Consider the following 12,073-nt stretch of genomic DNA (forward strand, 5'->3'; position numbering starts at 1 on the left):
AAAGTGGTACAAAAAGAAACAATGGGAAGCTGTATTTTAGGGACACTCCTCAGGGTTTTTATTCCCAGAAGCTTGTCGAAGGACAGGCAAATGGTAAAACGGACTGAGTGCCTGGCAGGAGAACTCCAAATAGCGCCAAATAAATTGCTCTTCCCTCCAAAATAGGACCCAACAACGCTGCATGACGCTTACCGCAAAGCAGAACAAAAGAGTAAAACAATGTGCAGTTCAGAAACAGAAACACCGCTTCTGCTTTGTGCAGTTTGGGGCCGTAAATCTGCAGCATCAAAGAGACGGCTGTGGTTCTCTAATGGCTTGAGCTGTTTCATAAAAAGCAAAAAAAATAGAGTATGTGAGGACATAAAAGATGGAATCTCTTTCGATCTTTTGATTCTAAGCCTAAACTCTCCCCTCGTTTGGCGACTGGGACCTTCTCATTCATCTGCTGTTATCCAACCGTAACATCTTGTCCTGCTGGTATTGAGTAGTGGGCCCACACAGCGTTTCAGCTGCCACTCCGGCCACGGCGCAGGAAATACAGACCGACAGCGGAGACGGGCTGAAGGAAAGGGGACGACATGGGTTAAAAAAAAAAATATATATATATATATATATATATATACATAAAAAAGGGGCAGGACCGATGGGCAGACGGACAGGGAGAGGCAGCACGGCGACGGGCAGAGAAATGGGCAAACTGGGAGCTCGCTCTCTCTCTTCAACCCCTTCTGGTTTCTGGCCGGCAGCCAGCTCCTCCATCAACAGCACTCAGAGAAATGGAGATGGAGGAGGGGCGGTGAGGGACGGGAGCTGGAGTCCAGCGGGAGGAGACACCGAGGTAAGGAGGTTGAGGAAGAAACAGCGGCTTTAACGATTCGGAAAACAGGAGAGGAAGGGGAGGGAAACTGGGAAGGGAGGGTGGCGATGGCGAGAATGGAAACAGAGGGAAGCCGGGTTTGGGTGACAGATCAAGGCAGACGGGGCAGAGGACAGGAAGGACAAAGCAGAGGGAGGCGGTGAGGAAATAAGAGGGAGAGACAGGGACTGATGGGGAGGAGGCTACGGCGAGGGAGAGATTCATGGAGGAGATGGAGAACCGGGGGAGGGAGAGGGGAGCCAGGAGCTCGCAGAGAAGCCAGTAACCAGAGTCCTATTGATGTGTAATGAAACCCTCCATCGGGGGGGGGGGGGGAACCGGAAGGACAGATGGAGACGGGGATGACACGGGGGGAAAGAAAAGGGGTGGCGAAGAACGTGACTGTGATGGAGCGGGAGACGGGCGAGCGGAAGCCGGGGCGCAGAGGGGCATAATGTCATTTGTTCAATAATGCAGGCGGCGAGCGGGAGAAGCAGGAAGTGTGATGGACACAGAGATGGACGGCTGCCAACAACGGGACGCAAAGTGGGCGAGGACGTGGAATGGTTGCTGGCTACGGACGGGGAGGGGGTGGAGTTACATACACACACGCAGCCGACTGACAGGCTGCCACCCCCCAAAAGAAAGATCGCCACCGCTGCCAGATAGTGACGGAGCGAGGAGGAGAGAGTGAGCGACGGATGGATGGAAGTACGTTGGGGGGCCGAGGGGACAAACGCCGCTTTAAGGAAGTATTTCTGCGACCGCCTTCCGTCGGATGACACCGATTTCCCAAAATGGTGGACGCTTATCCCAAAATAAATTGAAGCAGAGAGAACTGTGGCCAGATCTTGTGTATAGCAGAGCAAGAACTATTAGCTCATTCATAAATGAGACAAAATTGATGTTACGTTTTCCATAATTGTTGTTTTTTTTATTCCCATTCTCTGGTACAAGATTCTCAAATGTGGACATTTTCTGCTATTCTTAGCAGAACTATTGTACAGTAAATACATTTTCCTATTTTCTGACATTCTGTCGACTAAACGGAAAAACTCATTGACAAAAGAATAGTTGCTAATAAAAAAAATAGTTGGCGGCACCCGAGCTCTAATTTATTCCTTTGTAAAATAGTAAACAAATGTTGTTCAAAAAAGCCTTTACACTGCCACTCATACTATCCAGAACCCACGGCGATGCCTTAAAATAGCACAATGTGTGCAACCAAAAGTCCCAAACATTTAACCTATAACAATATCAAACAGACAAAAGCAATGAATCCTCACATTTGACAAGCTGAAACCTTTGACTTTTCATTTTTGCTCGTGCAAATCACCCAATTCCAAAAATGTTCTGCCGATCAATCAATCCATTAAGCGACTAATCATTCACAGTGCAGTCATCTAGCCCATTATCTTCCCGAGCTCATGCACGTGCCTGGCTTCAAAATGGCTGAACGTTTCCTAATAATCCCCATACGAGACCGACGACGTGAGCCCGCACTCCTCTGGTCCTCCGGAGCAGCAGGCGCTGCCCATTCGGGACGTTACGCACGCTGAGCCTGATCTTCCAAAATGGCCGACAGTTCCACCGCAATGTCTACGCGAGCCGGGGGGGACTGCGCAGCCTCCAAAGCCTCGCTAACCCGCGGCGCTCTAAAAGCAGCGGGGCCCGTCTATTCAGCCGGGCTCCCTTTTGTGTCGGCGAGGGGGCCGCCGCAGTTACCCCCGGCGCGGTGGGCCGCCTGCGCTTTGTAATGAGTCATTTTTATTCAGGCGATAAGGTCAGCTACCCGCGGCGGCTTAAAAGGCCCAGAGGAGCTCTGGAGTGGCGGCTACGAGATGCCAGACAGACACACAGAGACACGCCGGCTGTAGGGAAGCGGGGGATCGGGGGATCGGGGGGGGGGGGGGGGGGCGGAGGGTCTCGGCATATACAGAGAGAGAAGAAGAAGTGAGGTGTCAAAAAAGCATGATAGAGGACAGAAAAACAAAAACAACACTAGGTATAAAAGATCAGCTACGTTTGGAACGAGACCCCCCCCCCTTCCCCCTTTCTGCCGAGCTGCACGGCTGGCTTCTTCGGCTGGGTGTGAACTTTCAGGGGCTCTTTTTTTTTTTTTTCCTCTCGTTTCCTTTGCTTTCGGTGTCTGGGTTGAGTTAATGTCAGCCGAGAATAGCTTCTGAGGCACGTGTGAAGTTCAAGATCTCCGCGGTTGGATGGCAGAGGGCGTCTTTTGTGTGTGTGTGTGTTGGAGCACCGGTGTCAAACAAAGACACAGTAGAAGCTTGGTTTGAAACATGCAGTTCACCCCCCCCCCAACCGCATTCGCCTTGCATTGTTTCAGGTGTAAACAGCCTTAACAGCAATGCACCTTGACTGCTACTGTAGGAGCTTCCACTTTTTAATTAATAATTATTAATTACTCTCGGTGCATCTATTCGTCCATGTTTAAATGAGTCCAAGGATGAAAAGACAATCCTCTCCTTTCACACAGGTGTTTCCTGTGCGAGAATCGAGTCCCATCAATTGATGCGTATGCAAAATTGAAAAAACTGGTGGAAAGTGCTTCTTTTAAAGGAGGCCACAGTGAGACAGCAGCTCGCTGCCCACCGACCACAACAAAGGGAAAATGAGGGTCCTTGATCATCTGTTCTCCTTGGATAAGTCAAATTAGTTTCTGTCGTCAGAGTAAACACGCTTAGTCTCCGCTTACAAACAGACTAATAAAACTGTCGCCTTCAATTAAAAGGAATGAAGAGCGAGGCAGCGAGGACAAAAAAGCCGACAGAATTGGCAACTCTGACATTTACGCCACAAAATGCCAGGGCAGCCGGTTCTTTGCTTTCATTTAATCAAAACAAGGCAAAAGTTTTCTGCATGTCAAATTGATAGATCGCCTGCAGTGGTGTCTGCCTTTTGTTCAATTTGAATGGACTTGAGCCACGTAAAGATGAGTACTGGATAAATGTTTTCTAACATCTATATCTATTGTCAGAGCAAAGTGGTTGATCAAACTTGTTCTTGGGCTGGCACGCAATGGTACTGGATGTTCAAAGATCGGTCTAAACCTCGGACAACCTAAGGTAACCGTACCATTCCGAATAATTTGCCTAAAATGCCTATCCAATGCGTACCCAAAGTAAATTGAAACGCCCCCTCAACACTCATCATCACCGTAACAACCACTCGTATTGAATGATAGCAGCAACAAACTGAAAAAGAGGGATTTTATTTCCACCTACATATTTTTTTTGCAAACCGGTAACTGAAGCTGACTGTAGTTGGGACTCATTGGATGACAATCAAAGGGGAACACAGCATGAAGCCCTACCAAGATGTCACAACGTTACCACAGGAAATGAATATTTGAAAAATAGCACCAAACGTGGTCACATACACATAAAAAGGCTGCCAGTCTCAACATTTGGACTCTATGAAAAGTGACCCTGAGACGTGCTCACTACAAGCATTGCTGACACTTACCATTGGAGTTTGGGGGTCCATCACCGTCGAGCTGCCGTTTCTGTGCGCTCCTAAACTCCTTTAGGGACAAGTAAAGCACTTTTCGCATAACCCGCTCCTCTGACCACGGGATCCCATCACTGTCATCCTGCGGAAACATCCAGAGAAAAAGGACGGGTCAGCATAACGTAACATTAACTGACTGAAAGCAGTAAAGTTGTTTTTTTCTTTCATCACTTAAATAACAGCAAAGGGAAAAAAAAGTGTCTATCAGTCGTGGTGCCAAAACAAATCTGAACAAGCCCCCTTTGGCCACACAAGGAAAACGTAACACAATCGTAAAACATTGTGTAAAATCATTCCCTGCCATTTCTTGCTGTATCGCGACATTAGCGCGACACAACACTAGGATAACACAGCGTTAGCTTGCAGCTACACACAGGGCAAAGCATTTGCATAACAATGAGCAAAAGGACTGCAGCTCCGCTCAATGCCACTATAGAAGAGCGATGTGGTAATGAATAGGTAGAAATCATCACGGGACGGCGAGTTCATGTGTTGCTAATCTCTCCGGGCGCGAGTGAGACAGAAGAGGTTATTGTCAAAGAGGTCACCAGAAGTCACACACACACACACACACACACACACACACACACACACACACACACACACACACACACACACGCACAACAATCCTTCCCCGAGACATGGCCAACATGACGGCAAAATGTACAGCATATTAGAACCTCATTCAACAAACGACATTGCTCGCACTGAGAACTTCAGCGGCTGAATAGAAACAACATTCAACTGCAACGAGCAACGTGAAAAAGGGTCTTTAGCGAGCGTCCGATAGCGATAGCCGCGCTTCTCTTCCCCCTTTCCTCTACGCGCATTACTGCCGCAGCTGTGTTTGATGTCGAACAACGCTAATGACTAAAGGAAATGACATTAGGACATGAGCGACAACAAAGAGGTATTAATAAATGATGGCAACTGGAAATAGCGTTTCTCTAGTTGAGCTCTGGGGCGTGTGGATTTCAGCTGGAAGGGCTGAAAATAGAAGACTAATGCATGTTAATGAATTAAACACAAAACGTTTCTCATCCAGCAAGCACCGTGGTCCAGTGCTGACACGCTGTGATGATGGATAAATGATGCTTTCTGATCAGTGCGAGCGCCTCACGGCTTATCATAGCTGCAAAACTTTGAAATGAACACACACACACTCTGTGTGAGTGACCGTAGACCAAGATGAGCCTCGCTGTGTCACCACTGTTTACGGTCTAATTCACAGAAAGCCAAATTGAAAGCCACAGGTGGGTGAGGGTTTCAATCACAGTCAAATCACAAAGAATTTGGTGTGCACGGCTCCTGGATTCCTACGAAAAATGATGCGACCTCATTCACTCACTTGATTCATTTCACAAGTCCAAATATTTTCTGACAGGGCTGAAGACTCGGTTTGTTTATCGTGCTTTTGTGTTGTTCGCTCTTCGTCTCTTCAGCAGATGAAAATAAGCTCGCTTATCGAGGATGAGGCCTCAGCCGAGCTAAGGTGGTGAGTGGGGGGGCGGGGGGGGGGGCAAGATTAAAAGCTGATTAAAATTAAAAGCACGATTAAACGCTGCGTGTCTGCACATGATGGAGCGGATTGGTGACAGCCCGCATACGGACAGGAAGCCGAGCCACGGTGGAGGTGGCGTGCAGCGCGCGCCGCGCGGCCGCGACCGTCACACTGTCACTGCCAGCAAGAGAGGTCGTGCAAGTATTCATTTATTCCATTTTCCCCTGCGGTTAATGTCATCTAATCCATTCTGCGCATGGGTCGGCTGCGCGTGCACAAGCACGTGTGCAAAAGCCTGCCAGGGAAGCAGCAATTACAGCTCACAGTGAGACAGCTCACTGGCACCCTTCCCCTCGTAGAGTGTCACAGGGCCAAATGCACGGTGACACACATATGAACACACACTATATCTGTGGGTTACAAACCCAATATACATATAGTGTTTCGATTGCATCCTTGTCCACACACACACACACATACGCACGGCTGTACTAAGAAGACAAAAGAAGTGCTGTAATCTGCATTTCTTTTTCCTCAGGTTTCCTCACAGCGGCCCAGCGAGAGTTCCTGCTCCAAGTACACATAGCAACAAAAGACATCATCTGAGCAGAAGGGAAGAAAATGCTGAGTGACGTTTCATCAGCTGAGGGGGAAGAACAGGTTTTAAAACTCGGCTCTATTACAGCTGCCGTGCCCTGAAACCTCGCCGGGGGTCATCTCGGGTCATCTTGTAAATGGGTTCTCGCCACCAACACTGCAGGTTAATTATTTTTCTGACCTTCGAGGGGGTTTCCCCATCTCAAGGCGTTGCTCTCCTTTCGCTGTCCACAAAAGCGAGTTCCCGCCTACATCTATGTGCTCTACAGGTACGACAATAAGTAAATAAAGAAGTGATGGACAGGAATAACATGCAGAATCCTTCCGGAGACGCTCTTGCTTGCCAGAGCGCTAAGTGAAGCATGACAGAGGAGGGGAAACATCTACTCAAATACGCGATGAGACCAAATCGTGTTGCATCGCAGACTCTCAGACAGCGCAGTGTGCATATTTCTGAGGTATTGCCAGAGCTCTTTAGAGACAGTTCTTACACAGAGCAGCCGAGTGCTACCTGGCACCGACACACACACACACACACACACACACACACTAGACCCCGTCCAGCTCCCATCAGGCTGGTGGAATCCCACTAATGAGCGCAGGGACCTTTTCTGTGCACACAAGAGTGTGTGTGTGTGTGTGTGTAGCCCAGTGATGCATCAGGAGCACTATGTGCCTACTGTCACCCGCCAACCCAACCAACCCCCCCCTATGGTACACACAGGTAATCCCACCGACCCGCAGAAAACACACAAAGACACAGGCGGATACCTTTTATGCATCCATGGAGTTACTGTGCTTTAAGGGCATGCCTCTACCTCTTCCACTGTCTCACACACACACACGCACACGCACGCTGCAACAACGCTGGGGTAATTCAAACATTTTACTCCACAAGCCGTCTACCAAAACACGAATGGAAATCTTCGCTACTCAAAGTCAAGTAAAAAAGAAAAACTGTTTTATCAACAGTGAAAGAGCAAATGTTAAGTATAAAAGGATAAAAAGTCAAGAGTCTGAGCGGCGTCAATCCATCACTGCATCTGTATCTGCTGGTCTAACTGGATGAAAAGGGGAGCTGGTTCCACATCATAACCCCAGGCGTACTCAACATTCCTCCCCCCACAGCAGACAAATCCAATAACTGACAGCTGATGGGGAAACAAGTGGATCGCATCGACTGCGTAATAGACAAAACGGGAAGTGGGAAGGTGGAAAGAGAAAGTGGGATACGTAAGAGTTTAGTCAGTACGGCAGAACAATCAGCAGCGCAACACCAGCATTCTGAGAAATACTCAAAGTATGAGTGAAATTTCCTACTGTGCTTTTATTCCCACTGTTCCTTTAAGGGGATCACAGGGCCGGTGTGTTGTGCTCTAGCTGTGTGTGTGTGTGTGTGTGTGTGTGTGTGTGTGTGACACAGAAAGACACGCTAACATCACTGTTCACTGTACAGAAGAGATGGAAACCAGAAATTTAAAAAGGGTCAAATTAAGGTTCATTCATAATGATATACACTATATACACACATACAGTCTCAAAAAGAAGAAAAAAGTATATATATACACACTACCTTTGAGCTAACGCATGTAAACATTCACGTGCACATGTAACTGTGTGTGTGGGTGTGTGTTCTCACTGGCTGTTCTATTATTAGCGCCGCGCTGCTGTAGACTGTGCGGATGTCAAGGCAGAGGAATGTGGGCCAAGCTCCAGCTGCAATCTGCTCTACAAAAACAGGCCCAAAACGTGTGTTAGAATAACACACGTTTCCCTGCAGGAGGCGGGATGGAGAGATGGATGGATGAATCAATGCAGGAGAAATGTTATTTTAACAAAGCTTGGGTTGCTGTATCCAGTAGTCGTGACTTCAGCCTTCACCCGGCTACTACCCGCTTTCCGCCCCATCTTAAGCTTTCCTCCTTTCTTTCTTTTACCAACACGTGGGCCCCAGATGACTGGCTGCAACACCATCACAGCTCGGGGTTCGCAGGTGGTGCTGGCGTCACAATGACGCGCCCACAATAATAAAAGGGCTACAATGTGCACACATGTGCAACACTGCTGCAGCATTTCATGAGAAGAAGTCACAAAATAGAAACCCGACAATTTAAAAAGGTCAGCCCAGGTCATCGTCCTTTGTTTTTCTGCTGGCGTTTCATGTCTTTCTCCAAAAAAGCCCCCTGGCGCCAACAAAATACGACAAGCAGTTCAAACGTCGGCTCGATTTGCAAACAACCGACGCGGTGGTTTTAAAACAGGTTAACTTCCCCAACTAAGAAGCACGCGTTTGCTTACAGAACTTGCATTCCAACCCTAACTACATCCTGGTTCTTCACGTCCCTAATGGCTTCAAGGGGACCGGATGCTGAGGTCAGCTCGGAGTTTAGAGAATAGAACAAATGGAACAAGGTTGTGGGGTTGCCGGGGACGGGAGGCCCTATATAATCGCCTCATTACTCCAAAATCTCACTGCATCGGAATGTGTGCGTGTGTGTGTGTGTGTGTGTGTGTGTGTGTGTGTGCAGCCACAGGGCCTTCCCTTTAAACTAGCCAAGCTGGGATAGCCCCAAAAGCTAGAGTAGAGGGATCCAGAACGCTTCCATCTGCAGGAGAGGAGAGGAATGCCACAAGTGAATCAAACCACAGATTTTCCATAAGCTGACATGAAATTGCACAAATTGTCCAAATCGACTTGATCCAGACAGAATCTACATCTCAGAACAGCCACATTCAGATGGTCTAAGTGGAAGAAATTGGTTGCGTGACCACTTTCTCAGCCTGTTTTTCCTCCCTGCACCTACGTATGCAGCAGCCGAAGGCTTCTCCCACAGAACAATGCCTTCAGTCTGCGGCCCGGCCATGATGGACTCTGCTGCCGATCTCGGTGTCACAGACACACAAACCCCGAGCGTCTCCGCTGTCAACCCTGTCAGCTGTCTGCACACTCTCTCACACACACACACACACACACACACACACACAGTCTGAATCCATCTGAGCATGCATAAGTGAGAGACTGCCAGCGCCATTCAGCCCTGTCGAGCATAAAGCACTTTCAGGCTGGTAAAAAGTGGAGCACAGACGGAAGAAGAGGGCGCGAGAGAGAGAGAGAGATTTTAAATTCAGATTCTAAGAGTTTATTTTAACTGAATAAATGTTGAAGTATTGAAGAAGCTGTGTGTGTGTGTGCAAAAGAGGCCCAACCGGCAGCATAATAAAGGCTTTCCAATTGACCGGTTGGCCCACCCACACTGGCTGTGTGACCAACTGACCCCTTTTCTCATCCTTAACCCTCGACACGCAAACATCCAGCAACGTAGTCTGCGTTTCTACTTTTAAGCGCATTTTGAAAAGCTTCTCTGCCGGGGGATGGCGGCAGTTTATGGGACATAAACACGAAAGGCTTACAATTCGCTAAATCAAAAGGGAAACGTGGCTCCCGATCCGCCTTCTAAACGTGTAATGCCGTTTTGTCAGCTATTCGTTTTATGCGGTTTGTCTAAGGTTTAAAGATTAAAAATTCCCTTTTGACACATTCCCGGAGCACTGACTGCAGCAGCATTGACGGATTCTCTGCACGCAGCAGCAGAGGAGCATTAATGTAAAGAGCCGGGACTCAAAGCGACCGTTTTCCTCTTCATTCACTGCCCCGAAGCCAAGGAGGGATGCTGCGAGTGTGGCTGTGGGAATTTAAAGTGTCTCTCATGAAGTGGAACGTTAAAGTAACGGCGTGATATCAACTTTGCAGCCGTGTCAGTTTCACAGTGGTGTTGCCATGGTTTTTAGGGCTCGTTTGAGGAAAAGTCTTCATATCCTTAAGTCACGTTTGTCTGAGCCGAGTGTTCAGACAGAAGACGGCGTGGACTAAAACACACGTCTCAGAAAGGCAGGTTACAACACAGCACAAAGCAACCGTCGTGTGCGTGTGTGCGCTCGGTTTCAGATTCGGTTGCATACCAAGACCGCTCCCATTGAGTGGTAACATTCAACACACTTACCCTACGACTCTGTCACAATATCACTTTCACTTTGGCTACTGGCCTCCGACCAGAGGGGTTTGACTCTATCCCCTGCTACTGCAGGCCCACGTGCACACACACACACACACACACACACAGGCTGCGGTCACGTGGACGGTTCTGATGGACGGCGCTCCACAGCGGGCCGTCATTCATCACGGTAGCAGTAGCAATGTCTATTCCCTCGGGAGCCTTTGAAGGACCTCTGCTGCTGATCCCTCTTAACAGAGCTGCGTGTCTAACCTTCACACACACACACACACACACACACACACACACACACACACACACACACACACACACACACACACACACTGTGCTGCACCAAGATATGAGAAATGATTTCTAACATCGGTGGCAGTAGTTTATTTCTTTAGCTCTGTATACAGCCGAAGGAAAAGCTGGCCGTGCAAATGGCCTCGGGCCATGGCCGTGCTAATGGACGAAATATTTTTCCTTTCTCTCTTTAAAAGCCATGTAACATTTCGATTGCGGGACTTGCAAAAGGTCTCAGGAGTGGAAATGAATGCATTTAAATGACGGGCATGCTGGGGGGGCAGGTCACCCTTGGATTCAAGTAAAAACCAACTCCCTCAGAGTTTCTCATATGACAGAGTGATATTTCCTGGCCGCCGGCTTCGGCCTTTTTATGTGGCATCACTTTAACATTTTCCCACTAATGCAAGAGGATGTGGAGACAACTGAGGTGCGTCAGTCCCATCACGTGATTAAATTAGAGTTTAGGATACTACAGCACCCAACATAACAGCCACGGTGTCTATGCATACATACATACACACAAAGCATAAGTGTTACAGCGAGTAGACATCTCGTGCCACGACCGAAAGCTCCCCCCACCCCACCGGACCCTCACGAGGAGGGGACAGGAAGGCAGAAACAGGAAACAGGGTAACCTCATTAGCCCCGTGCCTTGTCTGACAGGAACAGCCTGCAGGCTAGCGGGCTTATCGGAATACACACAGAACCACCGGCCTCTGGTCAGCTTACGCAGCATCTGTCTGCTACTAGTGGAAGGTGCCATTTGTATGTGGGAGCGAGCCGGTACGGGGGCCGACGCCTGAGGGGGGGGGGGGGGGGGGGAGGGGGGGTCTCCAAGAGAGCCGCCGCGTTGGCCTTGGCTAGTCGGGACTCATCCCATAGACTGTAGGATTACATCTGGCGTCCGGTGAGCCGAGGCTGTAAACTGTCAGACAGGAAGAACTGGTGCACACCGGCACACTTACACACAGGAGCTCCTCCTAGCCCGAGGCGTCGTTTCGCCCCTCGCAGAACTTCTCCAGGGCGCATGCAAGCCGCTTTGCTAAAAGGACTCATTAGTCCCCCTCTCCACAAGCAGGACATGAAAAGATATTGGGCGTGTGAAAAAGGCCGCCGCTTGCTCACAAAAGTGAAGAGTTAAATGAATGCGGGGTGTGAGTTAGATTGACGCCTCGGAGTACATTTGGAACAGAAAGGAGGGGAGAAAAAGCAGATACTTCAGAAGCATAGGCGCTCTTTGTTGCAACGATGAGAACGGGGGGGGGGGGGGGACTTCAATCGATACGC

General features: G+C 48.9%; 1 protein-coding gene and 1 long non-coding RNA gene across 5 annotated transcripts in view; one reads left to right on the top strand and one right to left on the bottom strand.

The window, feature by feature from the left end:
- Positions 1 to 12,073, bottom strand: part of jarid2b (jumonji and AT-rich interaction domain containing 2b) — an 84,580-nt gene that overhangs the window by 39,670 nt on the left and 32,837 nt on the right. For all 4 annotated transcript variants that reach the window (XM_078081402.1, XM_078081400.1, XM_078081401.1 and 1 more), the window contains exon 2: positions 4,343 to 4,469. In XM_078081402.1, coding sequence (XP_077937528.1) covers positions 4,343 to 4,469 — 127 coding nt within the window. The remainder of the gene's footprint in view (positions 1 to 4,342; positions 4,470 to 12,073) is intronic.
- LOC120826105 (uncharacterized) lies at positions 622 to 1,958 on the top strand. The gene is made up of 2 exons (XR_005713212.2): positions 622 to 838; positions 1,334 to 1,958. It is a non-coding gene; the product is annotated as an uncharacterized LOC120826105 (long non-coding RNA).

This window comes from Gasterosteus aculeatus, chromosome 10 (assembly GCF_964276395.1).
Source record: "Gasterosteus aculeatus chromosome 10, fGasAcu3.hap1.1, whole genome shotgun sequence".
NCBI classification, from domain to species: Eukaryota; Metazoa; Chordata; class Actinopteri; order Perciformes; family Gasterosteidae; genus Gasterosteus; species Gasterosteus aculeatus.